General features: G+C 52.3%; 2 protein-coding genes across 2 annotated transcripts in view; one reads left to right on the top strand and one right to left on the bottom strand.

Annotated features, from left to right (window-relative positions):
- Window positions 1-8,005, bottom strand: part of UBE2L3 (ubiquitin conjugating enzyme E2 L3) — a 31,901-nt gene extending 23,896 nt beyond the window's left edge. The window contains exon 1 of the mRNA XM_087828583.1: window positions 7,962-8,005. Coding sequence (XP_087684709.1) covers window positions 7,962-7,988 — 27 coding nt within the window. The 5' untranslated portion in view covers window positions 7,989-8,005. The remainder of the gene's footprint in view (window positions 1-7,961) is intronic.
- A 9,494-nt stretch (window positions 8,006-17,499) lies between these two features.
- On the top strand, window positions 17,500-22,422 carry LOC107530453 (RIMS-binding protein 3B-like). Its single transcript, XM_087828582.1, has one exon. The coding sequence runs from the start codon at window positions 17,500-17,502 to the stop codon at window positions 22,420-22,422; it is 4,923 nt and encodes a 1,640-aa protein (XP_087684708.1).
- The last annotated feature ends 501 nt before the right edge of the window (window positions 22,423-22,923 follow it).

Below are 22,923 nucleotides of genomic sequence, written 5' to 3'. Positions count from 1 at the left end.
TCCCTGTTACCTCTGCTCCAGGGAGGTGGGCCACCTGTAAAGAGGTCATTCTAAGAGGACATGACTGAAGAGAACACTTAGCATAGGCTTCAAGGAATGCACTACCTACACACCTCTGGGCAAGTGTGGTCCAAGTCCCAGCTGAGCGAGCTCTCATGCCAGCTCTACACACAGTCAGCTTCCAGCCATCAGCCTCACTCCTGGAATGTATTTCTGTCTCCATCTGAACATGGGTGTGCCTGGCATTCTTGACCTACATTACACACTCCAGAGTCCAGCACCCCTCACCAGGTTGAGAGCTCAAGGGCTGGGATACAACCTCTTCAAGTCTGTCCACACCAGACCCAGTGACAAAGCCTCAAACAGGACAAATGAGAATGGCAACTGCTTGTGTAAAACGTGGTGGATCCTTTTGTAAATTTAGCTTACATGTGCTGATTTTTCTTAACCGGTACACTAGTATGAAGACATTTACAAACCAAACCACCTCAGAAAGGGCTCAGAGGCTGTTCAACTTCTGAGTTACATACAACCTCTCCCTCATCCCATTGACAGAGTCAGGTAGCATCCCCTCTTAGACAGAGAGCAGCACCGTGAGCACTGGCTTTGATGTTAGTGACTGCCTTGGTGGCAAAGGTGCCTCCTGGGCTAGGACTTGTCCAAGCAGTATTTCACCTCTCTGCTGAACTATACTAGTAAGAAGTACAAGCAAAGTCTGACATGATGATGAAGCACAGAAAACTATAATCAACACAGACCTGGCACTGTTAAAAATAGAACAAAATCCAAACCACCACCTGACCCAAAATGAATCCTACTCTCCACCCTGTCCCCCCTTGAAAACCAAAGCAGCAGTGTGAAAAACAGGAGCAAGACCCTGAGAGCAGGGAGAGGTGGGCAGTAACTGCACCTGGCTGCACTGCTAGCCTGTGGGTGGCACCTTATAAGTCTCAGCCTCCTGTCTGTCAAGGGGCCTCTCAAAGCTCTGGAATTCTAAAAAGACTGTAGAGTGGCAGGAGAAATGGAACAGCCACCAGAAGCAACCTTTCACCCTTTCTGCTTCAAGGCTGAAACAGAAAACAAAAGACAACACTATTATTTCCGGGACTGCAACTACTTATTCAAGAGTTTCCTTCAAACCACCCCTGCCTCCCAGCTCAGCACCTTTTGCTGCCTTCCATAGCACCTGGGCTCATCTCTGGATACAGCGACTGTCACTACACTGTATGTATGTTCAGAACAGGAAGAGCAAATTCAGAACAGGGAGAAATTCTGAGATAGTGGAAAGACAAATTTTGAATTCCAGAGCCTTTTGATTTTGTTAGAAAAAGTAAACGTTTTAAAACAAAGACATTCACACAGCTGTCTCAGTAAATCTTTCACTAACCCTAAGAACAGGTTACTTCAAGAGGTAGGAGAGCCCAGCGGGCAAGGCTCAGCGGTTGAGAGTCGGCCTAGGATGCAAGCGATCGGGGTTCGATTCCCAGTCAGGGCACATGCCCGGGTTGCGGGCTCGATCCCCAGTCCGGGGCGTGCAGGAGGCAGCTGATCAATGACTCTCTCATCATTGATGTTTCTATCTCTCTCTCTCTCTCCTTTCCAATCTCTAAAATCAATAAAGATATATATATATATAAAAAAAGAGAGAGATAGAGCACTGCAGGTAAGAGAATGGGCTCTGCCTCAGTGGTGAGGTCATGTCCAGGCAGGCCTGCAACTACCTGGCCTCAACACCACTCCTATAATTTCTCCAAATCCTCCCCTCCTGCCAGGCTGCTCTCCTCACTGCCCTGGAACATGTCTTCCTCACTCTCAATTATAATATTTACATGTATCTCGCATTTAATATGTACCAAGTACACTTATTAATTCATTTGAAATAACTAATGTGCAGAGAGGTTAAGTAACTTGCCCAGGTTCACTCAGCTAAGATGCTACAGGCCCATGACTCAAACTCCGGAGCCTGAGCTCTTAACAGCTAAACTGTATTCTCAATAGCTCTGCCCCAAATGAGAGACCCTTTCCTCCCTGCTTTTTAAATTCGGAGAGGATTAAGATTATCCATGCCCTCAAGAACAGACAGGATGGGCTGGCCAGAGGAGACACATGCAGACACAAGTAAGGGGCCTGCTACTTCTCATGGATGTCGTAGAAAGGGACACACCCGATCCCTCAACTGAAAAGCTATGGCATCTCTCTGCCACCTGTCCTTAAACTCATCAGCATCTCCCTTCAAGACACCTCTTCATGGAAAGGCAGTTCTTCCAGTGGCTGGCTGGAGAACTTAGCCCTGCCAAGGCAGAGGGAGGGAGGGCTCCTAGTTCTGGAGGGTCAAGTGTATTGGACATGCCAGCCTACAGTAAAACCAGGCCAGTTCCCCAGTGTTTTTGGCGAGCACCTCAGAGGCTGGCCTAACTAAAACCCAAGGAGGGGACAGTACAAGGTCAGAAGCATACAGCCGTACTGAGAGATACGTATATTGTTCCTGGGGTTCCTTAGAGTATCTCTCATCGTCATGGCCCACATCCATTCTGACGGGTGAAAACTATTCAGCCTCACTGGCTGCCAGGCCCTCCTCTTCAACTACAAAACCATACTCATTCTGAAAAGCCAGACCAAGTTCCATCTCCTCCATGTCAGAGGATCGTTCCCTCCCTGTACACCATTATTCAGCTGGCATATACATCCAGCATACAGTGGACAGACCAGGATTTCTTTGTTCTAGGTACATGCCCTTCTCCCTTACTGAGCTCAGGGATAGAGCCCAGAGGTGGTGTCCCTTGAAGCTGAAAAAAGACAGGTACACCCATCAAGAGACCCAGGGTATGCAGAGAATGCCATGTTAGGGGATTCCATGGGCAACTGGGGAGAAAAGACTGTCAAGGCTAGACCTTGAAGAAATATGGTAAAGAATGCAGATTTTTAAATACAGAGTCCTGACCTACTCAACTTGGTTCCAATCTCTGAGAGCAGGGCCCAAACGTGTGCATTTATTTTTCTTGGATGCACTGCTGGTCAGGGATCATGCAGAACTGAGGACAGACTGGTGAGGAATAAGAGGAAACCACTGAGGAATCTGATGCGGGTGTCGCCACCACAAATGGGGACAGCTTGAACTAAGGGAGTGGCAGTGGGGAATAGAGAAAAGACAGGTAGGGAGCAGGGATAAAAGCATATAGTTCAGCAGAATCTGACAAGTAGCTAGATGGGGGAGAAAGAGGCGAGGTAGCCTCCCCAGGTTCTTCCTTGGGCGACTAAGTAGACAGGTGGATCAATACCTAACTAAAGCAAGAGAGCAGGGCAGGGCACAGGATGAGCTTAGATTTAACCGCTTACAGGTCTATGTGACATTCAAAGGAAAACTCTCAAGATGGTTGGATAGAGTCTGGGCTCAGGAGGGATGTCTTCATGGTTCTCTAAGTTTGACTTCCTACCTTACTGCTGCAGCAAAGAAAACAGAACTATCTCAAACATTCAGTGATATTTCTCAAAGGAATGAGAATATTTTCAATTGTACTGGTAAAATAAAACGTGAAGTCGACAGCCCCTTAGGAGTCATAACATGATCAAAAAAGTCCGAGCACCCTGAGACAAATGTTTTTGTTCTAGTATAAACCTTAAGAAAAGGTACCAAATGTTGCAATAACCGAGTATACTCTTTTCCTTTAAAATGTCCCAATTATCTTTTAACAGAGAAATATTTACAAAGTATATCGTTAAAGGAGGCTGAAATTGTCCCAACTTACTGGGATGCACGAATTCAGGATAAAAAGTGCAATGTTTTTCTCCATTCCCAAAAACCCAGTGGATTCAGGACACTTACAATGGCATAACATCATTTGTAAAACTCCCTTCACCTCCTGGCACACACAACACACCAGTACCAGACACACTCATTGCTCTATTGGGTTAGTTATCCAACCTCATAGAATATAAACCTGTACTCAAAAGCAAACTAGTTCATTGCTAAGTATAATTAATTCCAAGGAATGAACTGTTATTTAGTGACTCCTCCTACTCATTCACAAGTAATTATGGATTGAAAGTATACCAATATGGAGTACTGAGTAAACATCATTTAAACAGCATTAAAAGAATACCACAAATCTCAAATACTCATCTCAGCAGTTACACAATAACAACTAATAAAATGTCACTCCTCTCCTAAATTCATAAATTTTCCCAAAGAGAAAGTCCTTCTGGAAAGATACTCAGCTGGAGGGCCTGGGCCCTTAGGGGAGATGTGTGCAACTGAGAGGCTGAAAAGAAATGATCAGACTGCAATCAATTTCCTTAGCCACACCTTTAGGTTTCACTTTTGTAGCTACTTCCCTCCTGATTGAAGCAATAGTTACAATCTGGTTGTTGCCATCAATGTTGAATTAGCTGCTTGTACATTAACACATATTTAATGTTTTATTAACATTGTAATTCCGAAAAAGGGTTCTGAAAAAGGCTAATCCAAAAAAAGGAATGGCTAGTCTTTTTGGCCAGCATTTTCAACCTTTTTCACCTCATAGTACACGTAAACTAATTACTAAAATTCTGCAGCACAACAAAAAAATACATTTTTTGCCAATCTGACCAAAAAAAAGGTATAATTTTGATTCAGTCACACCGACAGCTATTGTTGTTGGCTGCAGTCATTTTTTTTACTTGATAATCTAAGGGAAAAAGGTCAGTGCCCCTGACTAAATAGCCAAGAACTGCATGTTTTAAAAATTCTTGTAGCACACCTGTTGAAAATTGCTGCTTTTAGGAAATGTTATTTTAAAAAATTAGTACTGCCCAGCCAGGCATGGCTCAGCGGTTGAGCATCAACCTGGAATCCAGGAGATCTCAGTTCGATTCTCCGTCAGAGTATGTTCCAGGCATTGTCCCCAGTCGGAGGCTTGCAGGAGGCAACCAATCAATGACAACTCTCTCATCACTGATGTTTCTCTCTCTCTCTCCCTCTCTCTGAAATCAATAAAGATATATTTTTTTAAAAAATTAATACTTTATCATACTCACTTTGCCTAAAATAGATTCTCCACTCCATACATGCAAATCACTCTACCTTTAATAAAGTATTTTACACTATCTGCAGACAGTCATTGTTACAAAGAAATCTCTGACTGACTGAGTGTCCTGGAAAACAGTTTTTGAGGAAATCTAAAGTTTTTAAAGATGTAATCCACTTGATTATTCAACATGCTTACTTTTCACCATTGAACGTCCCTTTTATTTCCACCCCATGTATTCACCAACCTGCCCCAATCCTTGCTTTTTTTAACTAACCAGGTTTAAACACTGACTCTCAGAGCCAATGATCAACACCATGAACCATCATTTCCCCTATTAAATTGAAAGAATTTCCATCCACAACTCAAGAAATGACACACCCCTCCATGCATCCTTGGAATAAGAAAGTATGACAAGGAGCATGGAATTTGGGATTTCTCATCTCTCCCCACTCAGGTCTGCTACTCCACCTTAAGCAACACTCAGCCTATATCTAAGCCTCACAATTTTCTCATTTCTAGAATAAAGATTACAATATACAAAATTTAAGTGTTACTAAAAAGAAAGAGCTATGTAAATGATCTAGCACCTAATAGGTACTCAGGCAATGTTACATATTTTTTCTAAGCTCCCACTTGTTTAAAAACACACCCACAAAAATTCAAAAGCCATAGTAACTGCCCTCTGAGACTCCTAGGAGCCTGAGAACCCCAAGTTGGGGCAACTGGGCTAGGCTAGAGGATACCATGATGAATTAGGTCAAGATCCCTAGCTTGAGGAAGGCAGACCCAGTAGGAAAGACAAGTCTAACACAAATCAGATTCTGACAATGCTCAAAGAGAAACATAAAGAAAATACTGTAGGAACATTTGAGATCTTGCTTCTTGGCAACTGTCACTTTTGGCTCAACTGAACTCATAAAAATTCTGAAAGAAAGGGAAGGAGGGCAGAAGGAAAGAAGGAAACAAGCGTGTATAGTCACACAAAGGAGGAAACAACTCATTCTGAAGGGGGACCACACACACCCCACAGTGGAGCTGGCACTGGAGTTGAACCTAGGACTATCCTGGAAGGGAGGAGAGTCAAGAGGAGGTAGCTTTTCTCAGGTAGAGCAAACAGGTATGCAAAGGGAGACCACATAACAAAGTAAGTAAAAGCAGGGGGCTTTGCAGTCAGAACTGAGATCACAGCTCACTCTCTCTAATTAGAAAAACTTGAGCAAGGCAACAAATCTCTCTGCATTCCATTTTCTCACCTACGAAATGGGAATAGTGTGCATTTCATTAGGGGTTGATCATAAACATGATCATGAATGTGAAGTACAGAGCTGTACAGAGTAAAGATTTTTTTTTTTAAGTAGCCACTGTGAAAGTGAAAGGGCAGTGGGAAGCCAAGACGCAGGAGGGGAGACTAAACAGACTACTTTAAGCCAACCCAAGAAAGGTCTTGCATGCCAAGTAAGAAGTTAGGATTAACTACTAAGGACAGTAAGACCACAGAGGTTTCCAACAGGAGTGAAAGGATTAAATATTTGCTTTAGAAAAGGAACTCTGGTGTCCCTGAAGGGGAATCAGAGGACAGCACTCAGGATGGCACGGGAGAGATAAGGGTATGTATGAATCCACGCAATTTCAGTAAGATTAGGAAGGAAGGCCCACACTCAAATCTTTCTACAGTAAAATTCACAAGGCTGACAGGCATTTGGGGTGTTGAGAAGGGAAGTGAGTCCTCTCATCTGGATGACTGGGTGAATGGTGGTGTCACTGACAGAAGAGATGAGGGCTGTTCTTTTGTGCCCACTTCCAATCGAGTTTTATGAAGTTAAAAGTCGTCTCCAGCCCTTAGTGAACAAAAGAAAGGAAACGTTCTCAGGGAGGGAGGGGAGGGTCCAGAGGTTGTGACTCCAAGTTCAATGTCCAGATCTACCAAACACTGCTCTGTCCAGGAGGAACCCTAGCTCTTTACATCCCCCCTCAGGAAACCAGCTTCTGGGACTTTTTTTATTTCCGGCCCAGCATTACCCGGCAGCCGACTCACAAACCCTGGCGAGGTCGGCTCTGGAGGACGCCGGCAACCACTGTCGCCGAAAGAACTAAGCCAGTTTAGCATCTGTGTTTCTCACCAAAGGAGCCAATGAGCAAGAAAGCACCCCGCCGCATTCAAGATACAACGTACCAAGTTATTTTTATAAACTTTGGCTGGTTTTGAGTCTTAACGACTGAAGCCAACCCTCACCCTCAACCCCCTAAAATGGCACTTTGCTTCATCAGGGAAAGGAGATCGGGATGACTAAGTGGTGGGTAGGGAAGGAGACGGGGAAGGAGAACCGCGCCGCGACTGGGGCCGACCCCACGCCTTCTTGGAGTTGGAACTAACCGCTGTGTGACTCTGCAGTCACAAGGCGACAGTTTGCTAGAACCCGGCGCAATTTCAAACGACCCACTAAAAACTGACCTAACTTTCGTCGCCCAGCATCCTCCTTCCTTCCCAAGCCTAAGCCTCCCTGTCTCCCGAGCTTCGGCCCAAAGAACCGGGGCTCCGAGCCCGGCGCGCTGAGGCCCAGGGCGGGGCGGCTCCGCGGCGCGGGCTCCCGGCCCGGGCTCCAGCGCTCGGGCCTTACCCGCAGGCGCCCGGTTTGGGTCTCCCGGCCGAGCCCCCACATCAACGCCGCTCCGGTCTGGAAGGCGGGGGACCCAGCTGGGCTCCGGGCTGAGTGGACACCCCGGGCCGATCTGAGGGACCGACGGCGGCTCGGAGAGCGGCCTGGCGCTCACGCCCAGGCTGAGGCCTAGGCGGCCCCGTTAGCTCCTTCAGCTCGCGCACGGCCCGGGGGGATGGCGGGGCCACTCAGGGTGGGAGGCCAGGCGGCGGCGCCCTGAAGAGCCCCAGCCCACTGCGGGGGCCCCGGGCCCGCGACGCCACCCCCCGCCCGGCCGGCGCCGGAGAATGGCTTTTACCTTCATCAGCCTCCTGCTGGCCGCCATCTTGGATCTGGTGCTGCTGCTTTCCCAGTGTGCACCGCGGCCGGCCGGGCGGCTGGAGCCCCGGCACTTCCTGGAGCGGGGGAGGGGCGGGGGAGGTGGGGCACCGGATGTGCAAACCGCCTACTGTGTGCAGGCCACTGTGCTAGGGAGGCCTCTGGGAACGAAGCAGGCAGAGACTTTGTCCTTATGGGGTGTCCAGTGCGATGGCAGTTACAAACAGTGCCTGGCCTATAGTAGGTGCACAATAAATATTGGTTGCATAAGATCATTCAATAACCAGGATTATTTCAGGCACTGCTAAGAGCTGTGAAGAAAAGAAAACTGGGTGATGCGAAAGTGACTGTGAGGACCTACTTTTAATTGGGAAGTCCGAAAAGCCTCACTGAAGAAGTAGTATAAATAATGATAGCTAACACTGGTTACCATTAACAGCCCCATTTTGTGGGAATCAGAAGCGTGAAGCAGCCCAATGATTTGCCCAAGGTCATGCAGCCAGCTAGGAGCAGAGCCCAACTCCTGTCCACAGCCAACCGTGGGATCTGAAGGATGGGAAGGAGCAGCTGGGAGGCTTGGAGGAGAACGTTTCAAGCAGGGGAAATGAGACTGGACCATGAGGCTATCTGGGTGGTGACTGACCAAAGTGGAGTAAGAAGGATTAGAGGGAGTGAGGGAGGCAGATGACAGACTGGAGGGCCCTGTAGGAAGGGGAGGGATTTGACTTTTCTTCTGTGTGCTGAGAAAACCCGGTAATGGATATGGGTAGCAACCAGGTAGCTAGATGCAAGTGTTTAAGGAGTATTCTGACTGGATAATGGAAATGGAAACAGGTAGGAGGCTTAAAAAGGCATGAGGCAAACCTTTGGAAGGTCATTCAGGCAAAGAGATGATGGTAGTTAGGACCTCAGGTGGCAATGCAGGCAAAGAGGCTACAGGTTCAGAACAAACTTAGGCCTTATGAAGGAGCCTTTCTCCATTTTAACAGTAATCGGTTTCCCTGGAAAAAAGAAAATGGCACTGGAAATGTATAGCCTGGAATTGAACTGGACTCCTACATGGTGTCCTGGAAGCCCAGCCTTGACACTAGGAGGGAGTGGGTGAGAGACGAGATGACAAGCCTCATGCAGTCAAGAACCCTGTCTGTCTTTTATCTTCCCCCCGGGGCCAGCACACAGTGGGTGCTCAATTAACAACTGGCAAATGTATGAGGGACTCCAGCTACCTCCCTATTGCCATAGGGGACTTGGAAGTCTGGCCTGGGGACTGACTCCATGGTCCTATTGTGTGCACTGGGCCTGGGTCTCAGTGGGCCCAGATCAAAGAAAAGAACACAGCTTTATTGGGAGCTGCTTGCCCATATGGAGAACCACAGAGGGAAAGGGATCCAGCCCTGAAGAATTCCAAGCCAGTTGAGGAAGCACAATGCTACTCTTGACCTCAACATGCTAAACTGGAAATAGAGGCTAGGATCGGGAGAGGTCAAGTGCCAAGAACTAGCCTTTGCTGTGGCATCTTCCTGCATTCTTATCACTGCCCTGCAAGATGGCTCCCTTGCACCCATTTTGCAGATGGGGAACCAAGGCCCTGAGCAGTAGAGTGCCCTTGTTAAATAAGCACACAGGAAATATACCAACTCCCAGTGGAAGCTGCCTGGTCTTTGGGGCCCCTTTCCTGCTCTGGCTTCTGGTCACACCAGCTCCACCCTTCACTGAGCTAACCCTGGTCATTCACACCTGACCTTTTTTTTTTAATCCTCACCTGAGGATATGTTTATTGATTTGAGAGAGAGAGGAAGGGAGAAGGAGAGAAACATTGATATGAGAGAGAAACATTGATTGGTTGCGTCCCATACGCACCCCAACTAGGGACTGGACCCAAAACTTAGGTATGTGTCCTGACCAGGAATTGAAACCACAACCTTTTGGTTTATGGAGTGATGCTCCAACTAACAGAGCCACCTGGCCAGGGCCAGACTAGACCTTTGTATGCCACCTCTAGAGCCCTCCCATCAAAAGTGGCCTCACCCTGCCTGGCCAGCTTGGCTCAGTGGTTGAACATCCAGGAGATCACAGTTCAATTCCCAGTCAGGGCACATGCCTGGGTTGTGGGCTTGATCCCCACTTTGGGGCATGCAGGAGGCAGCCAATCATTGACTGCAGGGGAAAGAAAGCGTGACTCTGTTAAGACAGGAAATTGGCAATGGGCATTCACACTCGATAAGTTTGACTGTGTGCCTGCCACTGGGCACTGGACATTTGCACCCACCACTGTGCGTTGGTACCACAGAACAATGCTAAGATATTTTATTTCACAGATGAAGAAAATGAGGCCCTAAGAAAGTGGCTTGCCTGGTATTAGCCAGCTTGGAAATGGAGTGGAGGCTCCAGGAGGTAGACCCCAATCTGGTCCATGCTGGTGAGACTCTGTCTGTCCTCGCTCTCCTGGCCCAAAGCTTCGTGTCCTGAATCCCTCTCTTTCCACAAGTTGTGCTCCAGCCACACCACACCCCTGCCTCTGATCATGCTGCTCCCTTGCCTGTGATGCCTTTGTCATTCCCTCTCCCTAACACCCCCTTATCCATCTGGCAAGTGCTAGTCATGCTTTTTTTAAAAATATTTTTTTACTGATTTCAGAAAGAAAGGAAGAGAGAGGGAGAGAGAGATAGAAACATCAATGATGAGAAAGAGTCATTGATCGGCTGCCTCCTGCACACCCTCGACTGGGGATCGAGCCCGCAACCCCGGCATGTGCCCTGACCGAGAATCGAACCGCAATCTCCTGGATCCTAGGTTGATGCTCAACCGCTGAGCCACACCAGCCGGGCAAGTGCTAGTCATTCTTAAGGACTCAACTTACCACGCTCACTTGGGGAACTTGACAGCTTGCTGTGCTGGGCTAAGTGCAAATGCACAAGCATTAACTACCCTAACCGCTCTCTGAGGTCAGAACTATCATTAGTCCCATTTACAGAGGAAGAAACTGAGGCTCAAGGAGTCATTCTTTTTCTCAGTCATGCAGCTGGTCAGAGGCTGGAGCCCAAGTCTGCAGTTCGACTGTGAGGGACAAGTGAAGATCCGGGAGACTCAGCTGACCTAAAGGGCTCCTTCCCTCCCTCCTCCCCTCCTCCTGTTCTACCCTCGCTTCCTTGCTCCCTCATTCCTTCCTCCCTTCAGCAAACCCCATTGGAGGTTCTCTGTGTTCAATGCCTGGCCCCACCTCGCCCTGACCAGGTTAGGCACTCAACAAGCATTTGATAAAGGACTGTCCCCTGACCCAGAGCAACGGCCAAATGACCAGATAAACAATAGACATTGCCACTGATGTTAGCGGGGAGGTAGGCAAGGCCTCGTATTTCAGGCTGCTGAGAAGGAAAGGTGATTGGAATAGGTCCAGAGGGGAGAGAAGTGGAGATGGCAGAAGATGGAAGGTAGGTCTGTCCTGGCAACACTGGCTAGCTGGAAAACTGTGATGCTGCCAAGAGCAACAGGGTCCTCAGGAAGCAGTAGTCATTTGAGGGCTTGGGGATGACAATTAGACTCTGGCTGCCAGAGCCAGTGGGTGAGGTTATGTGGCACTAGTTCAGAGCCCAGACACAGGCCTGGGCACAAGTCCTTGTGTGATCCTGGGCAGTTTCCTTAAATGCAGAGGACAGTGCCAGCCTCCCTGGCTGTGGTAAGGACTCAGGAACAAGGCATGTAAAGTACAGGTGGGGGCAGGCTGGCCACCCACAGAGGCACATGCCTGAGGATCTAGGCCTGGGCTGCCGGGACCAGAAGCAGTCCAGCAGGCCAGGGCCCCCAGCCAGAGAGCTGAAAGCTGGCACACAGTGTCCCTCCCTGCCCAAGAGGATGTGGATCATCCAGAGCAGGCTGCAGGGCCCAGGAAGCGGAGGCAGAGAGCAGCAAGGCCCTTCTCCAGGTATCCAGCCCCATCCAGGAAGGGGCAGTGGTGGGGGTGCCAGTCCTTCCCATGACCTGGAGTGAGAAGACCTGGTTGGGATCCTGCTAAGTGACCCTTCCTCTCCAAGTTCCAGTTTCTCCTCAGGCAAAGGAGAACCATGGCAGAATTATGAAGAGTCAGTGCCACAGGAGTGTGGGCCTGCCCTGTGTGGGGTGGGCATGGGAGAGGGCCAGTGCAGGAAGCCAGACTGCAGGTCTTTGCAGTTCTCTCTGCCTGAAATATGATCTCAGCTCTGTGCAGACCTCATACACTCTCCTACCTCATTTCTCGGGGAACCGGCACTGATGGGCTGCTTCTCCACATCAGTACCATGTCCCTCACTCACAGTATGTGCCCAAGCTCTGAGTTCACCACGTTCCTTTGCCATGTTTGTGTTTAACCTCTGTGTCCCTGTTAGACTGTAAACTCCATGAGGACAAGAGGTCGTCACATCTAGCCTGTCTGCTTTTTTTTTTTTTTTTTTTAATATATCTTTATTGATTCCAGAGAGAGGAAGGGAGAGGGAGAGAGAGAGATAAAAGAGTGATGAAAGAGCCATTGATTGGCTGCCTCCTACACGCCTCCTACTGCGGGTCAAGCCCACAACCCAGGCATGTGCCCTGACCAGGAATTGAACCATGATCTCCTGGATCACTGAGCCGTGCCAGCCGGGTTGCCTCTGTCTTCTTCAGTCACGTATTTATTGAGCACTTACCATGTGCCAGGTGCTGTTCCAGATACTGAGACGACATCAGAGAACAGACAGAGAACACACTGACCCAAAAATAAGGGAGGTGGAGTGGAAAGCCGGGACTTCCACAGCTGCAGAAGTTAGGAAACTTAAAACCTTTTGGTGGGCCCTCAGGATGGAGCCCATGGCCTTCATCAAGGTCAGGCGAGCTCTGCAAAACCCAGTGATTGGGGGGCAGAACTGAAACGGGGCCAGGCCAGGCTGGCACAGGAGGATGTGAACCAGACTCCCCAGGATTCCAGGCCCCATGACCAATGGCTCAAAGGTGATCAGCTGGGGCTGTGGGGAGAGGCCGCATGGAATACAGGGCTGGCGATGTGGGGTGAACCAGGACGTGAAGGGGGCACGTGCCTTCTCTCAGGGTCAGTGGAATCACAGACTGTTAGGGTAGCATATGCGTTCGCATATAATTCACAGAAGGATCTCTAACCGGGAGGTTTTCAAATTTGTTTCTAGCAGCATACCTCTTTAAAACACTGTTAAACCAAAGTCCTCTCAGAGTCTCATAAAGGACACTATTGAAGCAGTAGAGACTGTGTTTCCCCTTCAACTCCTGGCATATCCTCTCCAACCCTAACAGTCCTATGGTATTTCCCAGGAACCTGGAGCCCTAAGGAACCCAGTTTGAGAACCACCCATGTAATCCATCCCTTTCATGCTATCGGCAAGAAAGCCAAGACCCAGAGAATGCAATGACATGGTGAAATAATGCCAGTCTCTATCCTCCCAGCTCAGAGCCGAAGGGGGTGACAGGCAGGTGAATGGGACAATCACTGTATAACATGATGGGTACAGGGATGGCAGAAGCCCGGCCCTGGGGAAACCCTGGTTTGCTCATCCACACAACCACATTCCAAGTGACATGCCATAGGTGGTGCCAGCATGGGGAGCTGCTGGGTGGTGACTGTGGGGTCCCCAGAGACTCACCCCAGAGTCCTCTTCCTTGGTGGCAGCCTGCCCTCCTGACCTGCTGGAGGCTCTACTCTAAGCTGCAGCAGGACATCCGGTTGTGGAGCCCCACCCACCACCCTGAAGTGACAGTACAGCTCTGGCAAGCCATCTGCTCCCACCCACCCCCAGATCCCCCTCTGTCAGAGCTGTAGTGAGGACTGCCTGCAGAAACCCTCCCCGCAGCTACTATGTCCAGTGGCCCAGCACCAGTTCAAAACTAAGGCCATCCTTGCATCTTGCCTACCACCCCCCGCACACATCCACTCACCTCTCAAAGAGACCATCAGGAGCCATGATTCCCTGTGTTCCTGTTACTCACTGAGGCCCAAAGGCATCTCCTGAGGCACATCAGTGATTCAAGGGAACCTGGTTTGAAAATATGAGTACAGCAAAAACGGTGGTGCCCTAGCCAGTTTGGCTCAGTGGTTAGAGCATCAGCCCGCAGACTGAAGGGTCCCAGGTTCGATTCCGACCAAGGGCATGCACCTCGGTTGCAGCTTGAACCCCGGTCCCAGTCAGGGCATGTGCAGGAGGCAGCCAATCAATGTGTTTCTCTCATATCAATGTCTCTCTCTCTCCTTTCCACTCTCTCTGTAAAGCAATGGAAAAAGTATCCTCAGTTGAGGATTAAAAAAAAAAAAAAAAAGGGTGGAGCCCACAGGGCCACATGTTGAATGAATACAGCACCTGCTTTTCAGAACCTCAGTTTTTCTTCCCACCTGTGAGATGGGACCAAGAGCACCTGTCCAGCTACCTGGGAAAATTACTTTGTAAGTGACAGGACCTGTCTGTCCTGCACCAGGAGCAACTCGGGAAGATCAGTCACAGAAGAGAAGCTGTTGGGGAATGGAAGATTCACTCAAAGGGGTTGTGTGGGCGTCAGAGCCGCAGAGCCTGAGTTGTGACAGGCTCTAGGTATCGCGAAGGCCAGGTCTACACCATAGACCCAGAAGCAAAGAGGTCTCCAGTGTGACCACAACAATATGGCCTGGATGCAAATGGCCAGGTACCAGACATCAGTCTTCATCTCAGGAGCCACTTGGTGCTGGGGTAAAAAGGGCAGGGAGGAGGCAGATTTAAGTAGGGCTCCTGAGCTCCTAACTACATAGGTAGCCAAGCTGAGAGAAGCTGTGTGTGTGTGTGTGTGTGTGTGTGTGTGTGTGTGTGTGTGTGTGTGCTCTGCAGCTCAGAACCCCACCAAAACCTTTACTGAGGCCAAACCCTCACTTCCAGCCCAGCCTGAATCCTCTGCCCAAGGCCCTGATGAGCACCCTGGAGTCTGGGGCCCCAGCCCTTACTGCCAGGTCGGTTGGCAGGTCAGGCAGTGCCCTTCATACCCTTCCTGCCTGCCTGGCCCTGGGTTCCCACCCCTTCTTTCTGGGGAGGGACTTTTTACTTACTCTTCCTCTAAGCCCACCCTGGGCAGGGACACACAAGGGTATCAGACACGCCCCTGCTCCAAAAGGAAGAGGTGCCAGTAGAGCAATGAGGGCACTAGAGTCCTGGGGAGACAGGGACGGCTTCCTGGAGGAGGAACTGATAAGCTGAGGCCAAAGGACAAGACAAGGTTAGTAGTACGTGAGTGCATAGAACTAGGGGTTGTGTGGGATCCACTAACCAGCTGGGTTATCTTGAGCAGAACTCTTAATCCATTGGGGCTTGAGACACCTCATCTATAAATTGGATGGTTTAAATAATATATGGCGCCTGGCCAGTGTGGCCCAATGGTTGAGCACTGACCCATGAACCAGGAGGTCATGGTTTGGTACCTACTCAGGGCACATGCCTGGGTTGTGGGCTCGAATCCTTGTAGAGGGCGTGCAGGAGGCAGCCAATCAATGACTCTCATCATTGATGTTTCTATTTCTCTCTCCCTTTCTCTTCCTCTCTCTGAAATCAATAAAATCATATTTAAATAATGTATGGCAAGAACTTAGCATGGCACCTAGCAGGTTTTTGATCTACCATGGACATTGTTATTTTTGTATCAGGCAAGGTTGGTATCCCAAGCAGGGGGAACAACACATGCAAATGCCCAAAGGTCTTTGAGCCAGGAATATTCTTCAGACTCCTGGAAGGAGCTTGTGAGGGTCCAGTTCAAGCCCTGAGTGGGAAGATGAGAACTTACCCAAACTGTGGTGCTGCTCCTACTGCACACCCAGCTTTCAGCTGAAAGAGTCCTGCTGTCCTCCAACTCTGGGAGGCTGCTGCTATCGATACACACATTGTGTAGAAGCTGGGAGAGGTGCAGTAACCAGCCATGGTTACCCAGTCAAAAAGTGGTAGAGCCTAGATAGAAACCCAGGTCTCTAAGGCTTCCCACCTGCCACAAGGCATCCAGAGTGAGTCCAGGGAGCACAGAGAGTACCTGTGCTGCTTCCACCATGGCAGCCCTGCCCAGTCTCAGCCAAATCCCTGCTTTGCAGTCTTCGGTTTTTCTACCTGCCAAAGGGGACTAGGATTAAAATTAGTCAGCTGCTAACCAGGCCTCTGTGCTCTCACTTCATTGAAACCTCACAAACAGAGGAAATGGATGCTCAGAGAGGTCAGGGAACTCTGGGAGGTCACACAGCCCAGAAAGCTGCTGCATTATTGGTCCATTTCATAGATGAAGACATGGAAGTGGCACAAGAAGCTGAAGAGCTGTTTAACTCCAGAGGTCCTTCAGCCCTAACCAGCTGATTGCACTACCCTTGGAGAACCATGGAAAGTTCTCTGGTGTTGCTGTTTCCTGGGAGGTGGTGTGGGGACCCAGCTGGGCCCATAGGGGCCTCTAGCTTTACCTTCTGTAGAAGCAGGCCGACCCCAGCACTCCGGGGCCACACCAAAGGGCAAGCTGGCCCCCATGGCAGCCCCATTCTCTCACTCCCCGCACCTGAACCTCTTCCTTCTGCAGACGCAGAATGTGACTCCCCCGGGGAGTGAGACTGGGGAGGGGTCCTCACAGCTGCAACTCTACGAATGAGCCGATAGAGTCTGAATCCCCATGGACTCTGGAACAAGAATTTTGCAGGTAAGGACTTTGGTCCTTGAAGAAGCCCTTCTCCTGTCTCAGCTAGCACCAAGCCTAGGTTATGGGCTCAAAAGTTCCCATCTGGGGGAGGGGTGTGGAATGGGGTGGAATGGGTCATTGGGAAGAAAAAGGGACATCTGTAATATTTTAAACAAAAATAATAATAAAAATAAGTAAATGAAATTCACTACAAAAAAATAAAAGTTCCCATCTGTAGGCATAGGAGGTTTAAATAGATAATGTATGCAGGTGCTTAGTACCATAGGGAGACTTGAAAGGGTCGGCAAAGTCGGGTTGCAGGCACCACCAGATGCACCCTCCCCTAGCTGGGGGCCCAGGGCCCACCCCCAAGTTTGGGCATATCCTGTTGCAGGTTTTCAGCTACCTGAACCCATGGCAGGGCCAGGTGAGGTCTGCTCACGCCCCATCTGTGATTTTGACACACACGGAGCCTGTTTCTCCAGGCCCAGAGGAGCAGCCTGACTTCCCACCAGCCTGTTGGCCTAAAAGGGATTGTACAGTGCCTGGGAGAGTGTCTGGGTCTGTCTCAAGGGCCATGGTGCCAAGAACAGGGAAAGGCCTGGAGCCAGAGACCCCTGGATAGCCCGGGAAGGACGCGGGGTGGGTTGAGCAGGGGTGTCGAGAGCCTATCCCCGGCCTAGGCAGCTGGGAGAGGAGCGAGGGCTTGTGCACCCATAGCAAAGGATGAGAGAACACGCCCAGAGGCGGAAGGGGCGCGCGGAGACCCCCGGGGGCGCCGGAAGGGGCGCGCGGGGCGGTTGGCCCGCTGGGGCGGCAGCCGTTGGCGAGCGGAGGCCTGGGCCAGGCGACTTCAGGCGTCTGGCCGGGCAGCAGCCACCATGACCAAGGACTCGCCTAACTCTTCCGGTGGCAGCCGCGCGACACCCAAGAAGCTGGCTAGTCCGGGCCCAACGGCGGCGGTGCTGGAGGAGCAGAAGCGGGAGCTGGAGAAGCTGCGGGCCGAGCTGGAGGCGGAGCGAGCGCGCGGGCGGGAGGAGCGGCGGCACTTCGCGGCCGAGGCGCGCCAGCTGCGGGAGGCAGCGGAGCGGGAGAGGCAGCAGCTGGTTGACCATCTGCGCTCCAAGTGGGAGGCACAGAGCTGTCGGGAGTTGCGGCAGCTGCAGGAGAAGATGCTGAGGGAGCGCGAGGGCGAGATCCGGCAGCTGCTGCGTTGGAAGGAGGCCGAGATGCGGCAGCTGCGGCAGCTGCTGCACCGTGAGCGCGACGGCGTTGTTCGCCAGGCGCGGGAGCTGCAGCGCCAGCTGGCCGCGGAGCTGGTGAACCGCGGCTACTGCGGCCGCGCGGGGGCGCCCGAACTCCCCGCCGCGCAGTGTCGCTGTCGCCTGCAAGAAGTGCTGGCGCAGCTTCGCTGGGAGACCGACGGCGAGCAGGCCTCGCGCATCCGCCACCTGCAGGCGGCGCTCGATGTGGAGCGCGAGCTTTTCCTCAAGTACGTTCTGGAGCACTTCCGCTGGCACCCGGTTTTGCCCGACACCCCGGATCTCCAGGCTGTGCATTCTTCGGAAGAGCCGCACCCCGAGACCGCCGGCGACTCACACCATCCCCCAAAGTTCGCCTGTCGACTCGAATCCCTCGACGGCCTGAGCGCCAGCGTTCGCGTGCGCTCCCGCTCCCTCGACGTGGTGCCCGCAGCGGGCTCCAACTCCCGCGACAGCCGGCTCCCCGCGCGCGCTGGCTCCCTCGATTCCTTAGCACCAACGCGTTCCCGCTCGCTCGACAGCACCCTGCGTCGTCCCAAGGCCCCCGAATCCGAGGAGCGGGCCTCCTCTTCTCCAGACACTTTCATCCTGGACTCCCCGAGTCCCCCGCCGCTGCCACCACCATCGGAGCACAGGGGACCTAGCGACGGTACAAGAAAAGACTCCGGGAGCCAGCCCTGCGAGGCTCTGACCCTGTCGCCGCTGAGCCTGGACTACCACGAGCTTGTGAAGCAGAACTCGGAACTGTCCGAGGCGTTGGAGGTGCTGGCGCGCCGTTGCTCCGGCCTGCTGCGAGAGAACATGCGGCTGCGGCGCTCGGGTTTCCCAGACAAGGCGGAGGAGAAGGTAAAGCGGCTCAAGGTGAAGCACGCGGAGCTAACTGGCCTGGCTCGCCGCCTGGAGGACCGGGCCCGCAAGCTGCAAGAAACTAACCTGCGGGCTGTGAGCGCGCCTGTGCCTGGGGAGAGCCGCGTTGGCCTGGAGCTGTGCCAGGCCTTCGCCCTTCAGCGCGCCCGGGACTTGTCGGAGCAGGCGAGCGCGCTGCTGGCCAAGGACAAGCAGATAGAAGAGTTGCAGCACGAGTGTCACTTGCTGCAGGCGCGCGTCGCCTCCGGCCTCGGCAGCACCCCGCACCCCAGTGGGGACGCGGCGAGCGCCCAGTGGCTCAAAGTCAGCGACTTGGACCGGCTGCAGCGAGAGTCCCAGCGGGAGGTGCTGCGCCTGCAGAGGCAGCTGACTCTGCAGCAGGCTACGAGCCGCGCCCTGGCGGAGGCGGGCGGCCAGAGGGCACCCAGCGAGGAGGTGCTGTGCCAGGTGCAGGCGCTGGAGCGCGAGCTGGGCGCGCGGCGGCGCGAGTGCGAGGAGCTGGGGGCGCAGGCGGCGGCGGCGCGGCGGCGCGGCGAGGAGGCCGAGGCACAGCTGCAGGCGGTGCTACGCGAGGGCGCCTGGCTGGCCAAGGAAAACGCGCGGCTGCAGGCCCAAGCCGACTGGACGCGGAAGGTGGCAGCCGAGAATAACGATGTACGCGAGCAGCTGGGCCGCGCGTGCCAGGAGCGCGACGCCTCCGGCTTGCTGGTGAAGCAGCTGCTGCTGCAGCAGGCGACGTGCGGGGAGTACAGGCAACAGCTGCTGCATGACCTGCAGAAGGCATTGCGTGATCTCCAGGCTAACCGGGAGGAGATGCGGGTGCTGCAGTGTCAGCCTGGTCACCGTCCCCAGGAATCCTGGGAGACCTCCCAAGCCTTGGATTCCCAAGGCAGGAATAGCAGAAGGACCAAATTCCAGCCAGGGCCTGAAGACCAAGGTTCACAGCCTCGCAGAGACAAACAGGAGAAGGAAGCCTCTCTGCTAGAGAGCCCAGTTGCCCTTGTGGAGCCAGCCAGTGTCCCCCAAGTGCCTGACACAGTCCCGGACAGCCAACCTCTGGACTGTAGAGCCCAGGCCAAGAAAACCAGCCCCCAGTCAAACTCCTCCTCTGAGGTGGAATCCATGTGGGCCACCGTGCCATCTTGCCTTACTCTGGACATGGACACAGCCAGTGAGGTGGAGGATCTGGATCCTGACAATGTGTCCTTGACCCTGGAAGTGGGAGACTCAGAGGTCCCTGCCACCCCCAAGCTCAAAGTCTTCCTGGTTCGATATAGCTACAACCCATTTGAGGGACCCAATGAGCACCCCGAGAGTGAGCTGCCCCTCACAGCTGGGGATTACGTATATATCTTTGGGGACATGGACGAAGATGGCTTCTATGAAGGGGAGCTTGAGGATGGCCGGCGGGGCCTTGTGCCCTCCAACCTGGTGGAGCACATTCCAGACAGTGACATCCTTGGCTGCCTGCCCCCAGTGTCACCTGACTCTGACCCTGACCCTGTTCAACTCCCAGCTGAACAGGGCAAAGCTTCAAAGGAAGACACTAGTTGCAGCTTATTGCCTGGGAAAGCTAAGGGAGCTGTGGACAGGGAGACATGCCAAATGGTGTCCAAGACAGAAGTGGCAATAGAGATCTCAGATGCCAAGACAGAAGATGGCTGGCTGGGCTCACTGCAGAGTGTGGAGGAGCAGGGCTTCTCTGGATCCCTTCCAGGGGCTAAAGGGGTCCTTTGTGTGGCCCCCAAGCAACTACACCTTCGGAATGTTGCGGCCACGTCGGCCGAGATCACCTGGGTCTACAGCAGCAGCAGCCACCCACATGTGGTGTACCTCAATGACCAGAAGCATGCCCTGACCCCAGCGGGTGTGAGCAGCTACACTTTCCACAGCCTGCATCCCAGCACACGGTACCAGGTGCAGGTGGAGGTGCAGCTGCCATGGGACTTGATGCAGGTGCACTGGGAAACTATGTCCTCCACTGTCACCTTTGATACACCCTTGGCAGGACCCCCTGACCCTCCACTGGACGTGCTGGTAGAGCGTCACACCTTACCAGGCCTCCTGGTGGTCAGCTGGCTCCCAGTGACTATCGACTCGGTCGGGTTCTCCAACGGAGTCCAGGTCACTGGCTATGCTGTGTATGCTGATGGGCTCAAGGTTGCAGAGATCACTGATGCCACTGCTGGGAGCACCCTGTTGGAATTGTCCCAGCTCCAGCTGCCCCTCATGTGCCAGAAGGTCTCTGTGAGAACCATTTCACTTTGTGGCGAGTCACTGGATTCGGTGCCAGCTCAGATCCCTCATGACAGTTTTAACTGTAACAGATTGACAGAGACCTCCCCCTTTAGTTACACCTGTGGTGACCCATCCCCCTGCAGAGTCACCTTCCCCATCTACCCTCAGAGGCTGGCGCTGGCTCCACTGAGTGCCAAGGCCAGCTCCCACATCCCCAAAAGATGTGGGGAACCCCTGGCCAAGTTCCTAGAAGCATACCCTGAAGAACCCCCAGGGAAGCACTCCCCAATGCCCAATCTGAGTTCAGAAGAGGAATGTCCAACTACAGGGGCTGGCAGCCAAATCCAGGGGCCCACAGAGGCCTGGGAGGTCCGCATAGAAGACCTCTTTCAGAAGAGTTCACAGAACCACAGGCGGCCTCTGCCCAGTGGCCAGTCTGAGGGGGGAGAAGACCACTACTGGCACATGGGCACCAGCCAAAGCCCTGCTCTGGGAGTCGTCCATCTGTCCCCTGAGTATGGGCCCAGGAAAGAAGCCTGTCAGGAAAAGGCTGCCCTTGAGAAGGTTCTTAGACAAAAGCACGATGCCCAAGTGTTCACACCTTCCCAAATGGGCACCAGCCAACGACTGGTGTCTGACTTCCATGACATTTTGCAGGAGGAGGAGGAGGTAGTGTGCTTCAGTCCATGGGCCACAGAGAGGCAAGAGCAGAGAAGGGAGCTTAGGACCCGGAGTAGGCGAGGTAAGGCTCTGAGGAGCAAGAGAGAGAGACCGCTCCATGAGCCCAGCTCTGCACTTTGTCCAACTTCATCCAGCAAAGTTATTAAGATGTCTGGTGGAGACCTCCCATTGCTGGAGGCGGGCATGGACACTTCTGTCAGGGTCTTTGTGGCACTCTTTGATTATGAGCCCTTGGTGATGTCTGCCAACCCCAAGGCTGCAGAGGAGGAGCTGGCCTTCCAGAAAGGGCAGTTGCTGAGAGTGTGGGGCTTTCAGGACTCCCAAGGCTTCTACCATGGGGAATGCAACGGTCAAGTGGGCAACATCCCTGGGCACCTGGTGGCTGAGGTGGAGGAGGGCATGGAGAGGACTGATAGGAGGTGGCATTTGCCAGTGCAAGGACACCTGCCCTCTGTGGCCCACCTAGATGACTTTGGGGGGCTCACTGACCCCCAGGACTCCTTCTCTCTGCCCCAAGGGAACCCCAGGAGACCCCCACTGTGCATTCCAGTGACCATGATGGCAGCTCTGGACTATAACCCCAAGGATGGGCAAGCAGGGGGCCAGATGAAGGGCAAGCTGTCACTGAAGGCTGGAGACCTGGTCACAGTCTATGGGCCTGTGGATGACAAGGGATTCTATTATGGGGAGTCAGGCGGCCACAGAGGCCTTGTCCCAGCCCACCTACTGGACCACATGTCCCTTCATGGAGAGTGAGCAAGGTTATCAAAAGGGGTAGTGGCCTCTGGCTGCCCACCACCTGCCAGAAGAGAAACAAGCATGCAGACCCTTTCACAGCACCCCTCCTCGCCTCCATGAAAGCCACTGTGTGAAACCGATGGCAGTCCTTTAGCATCCCCCAGCCTCTGAGAGCATCAGGGCTTAACTGAACTCAGGTGTTTCCAAAGGAAAACAGGACAAGCAGCCCCTAGACTGTGACAAGCTGGTTTGGAGTTGTCATTAACTATGACATGTATTTGGAGAAGTGCCTTTCTGTGATTATTAAATTTTTTTTTAAGAGGTTAACATTATTCATCCATTGTCATGTATGAAAGTCTCAAGGAAAGCTTGCCTCTTAAAAAAAGTGACCAGAATGTTATTTTTCTGTCTTATGTTCAACCCCATATTAAAATGTTGATAGAAAAAAGAAAAATAATATTTTATCTTATTTTTATTGATTGATTTTAGAGAAAGGGAGAGAGAGAGAGAAACATTGAT

The sequence above is a fragment of the Miniopterus natalensis genome, chromosome 20, assembly GCF_054644295.1.
Source record: "Miniopterus natalensis isolate mMinNat1 chromosome 20, mMinNat1.hap1, whole genome shotgun sequence".
In the NCBI taxonomy this organism is placed as follows: domain Eukaryota; kingdom Metazoa; phylum Chordata; class Mammalia; order Chiroptera; family Miniopteridae; genus Miniopterus; species Miniopterus natalensis.
Note: the sequence above shows the minus strand (reverse complement) of the source record. Positions and strands in the feature narration are given on the sequence as shown.

Excerpts from the sequence above, each read along its gene's own strand:
- LOC107530453 (XM_087828582.1), top strand. The coding sequence starts at position 17,500 with ATGACCAAGGACTCGCCTAACTCTTCCGGTGGCAGCCGCGCGACACCC.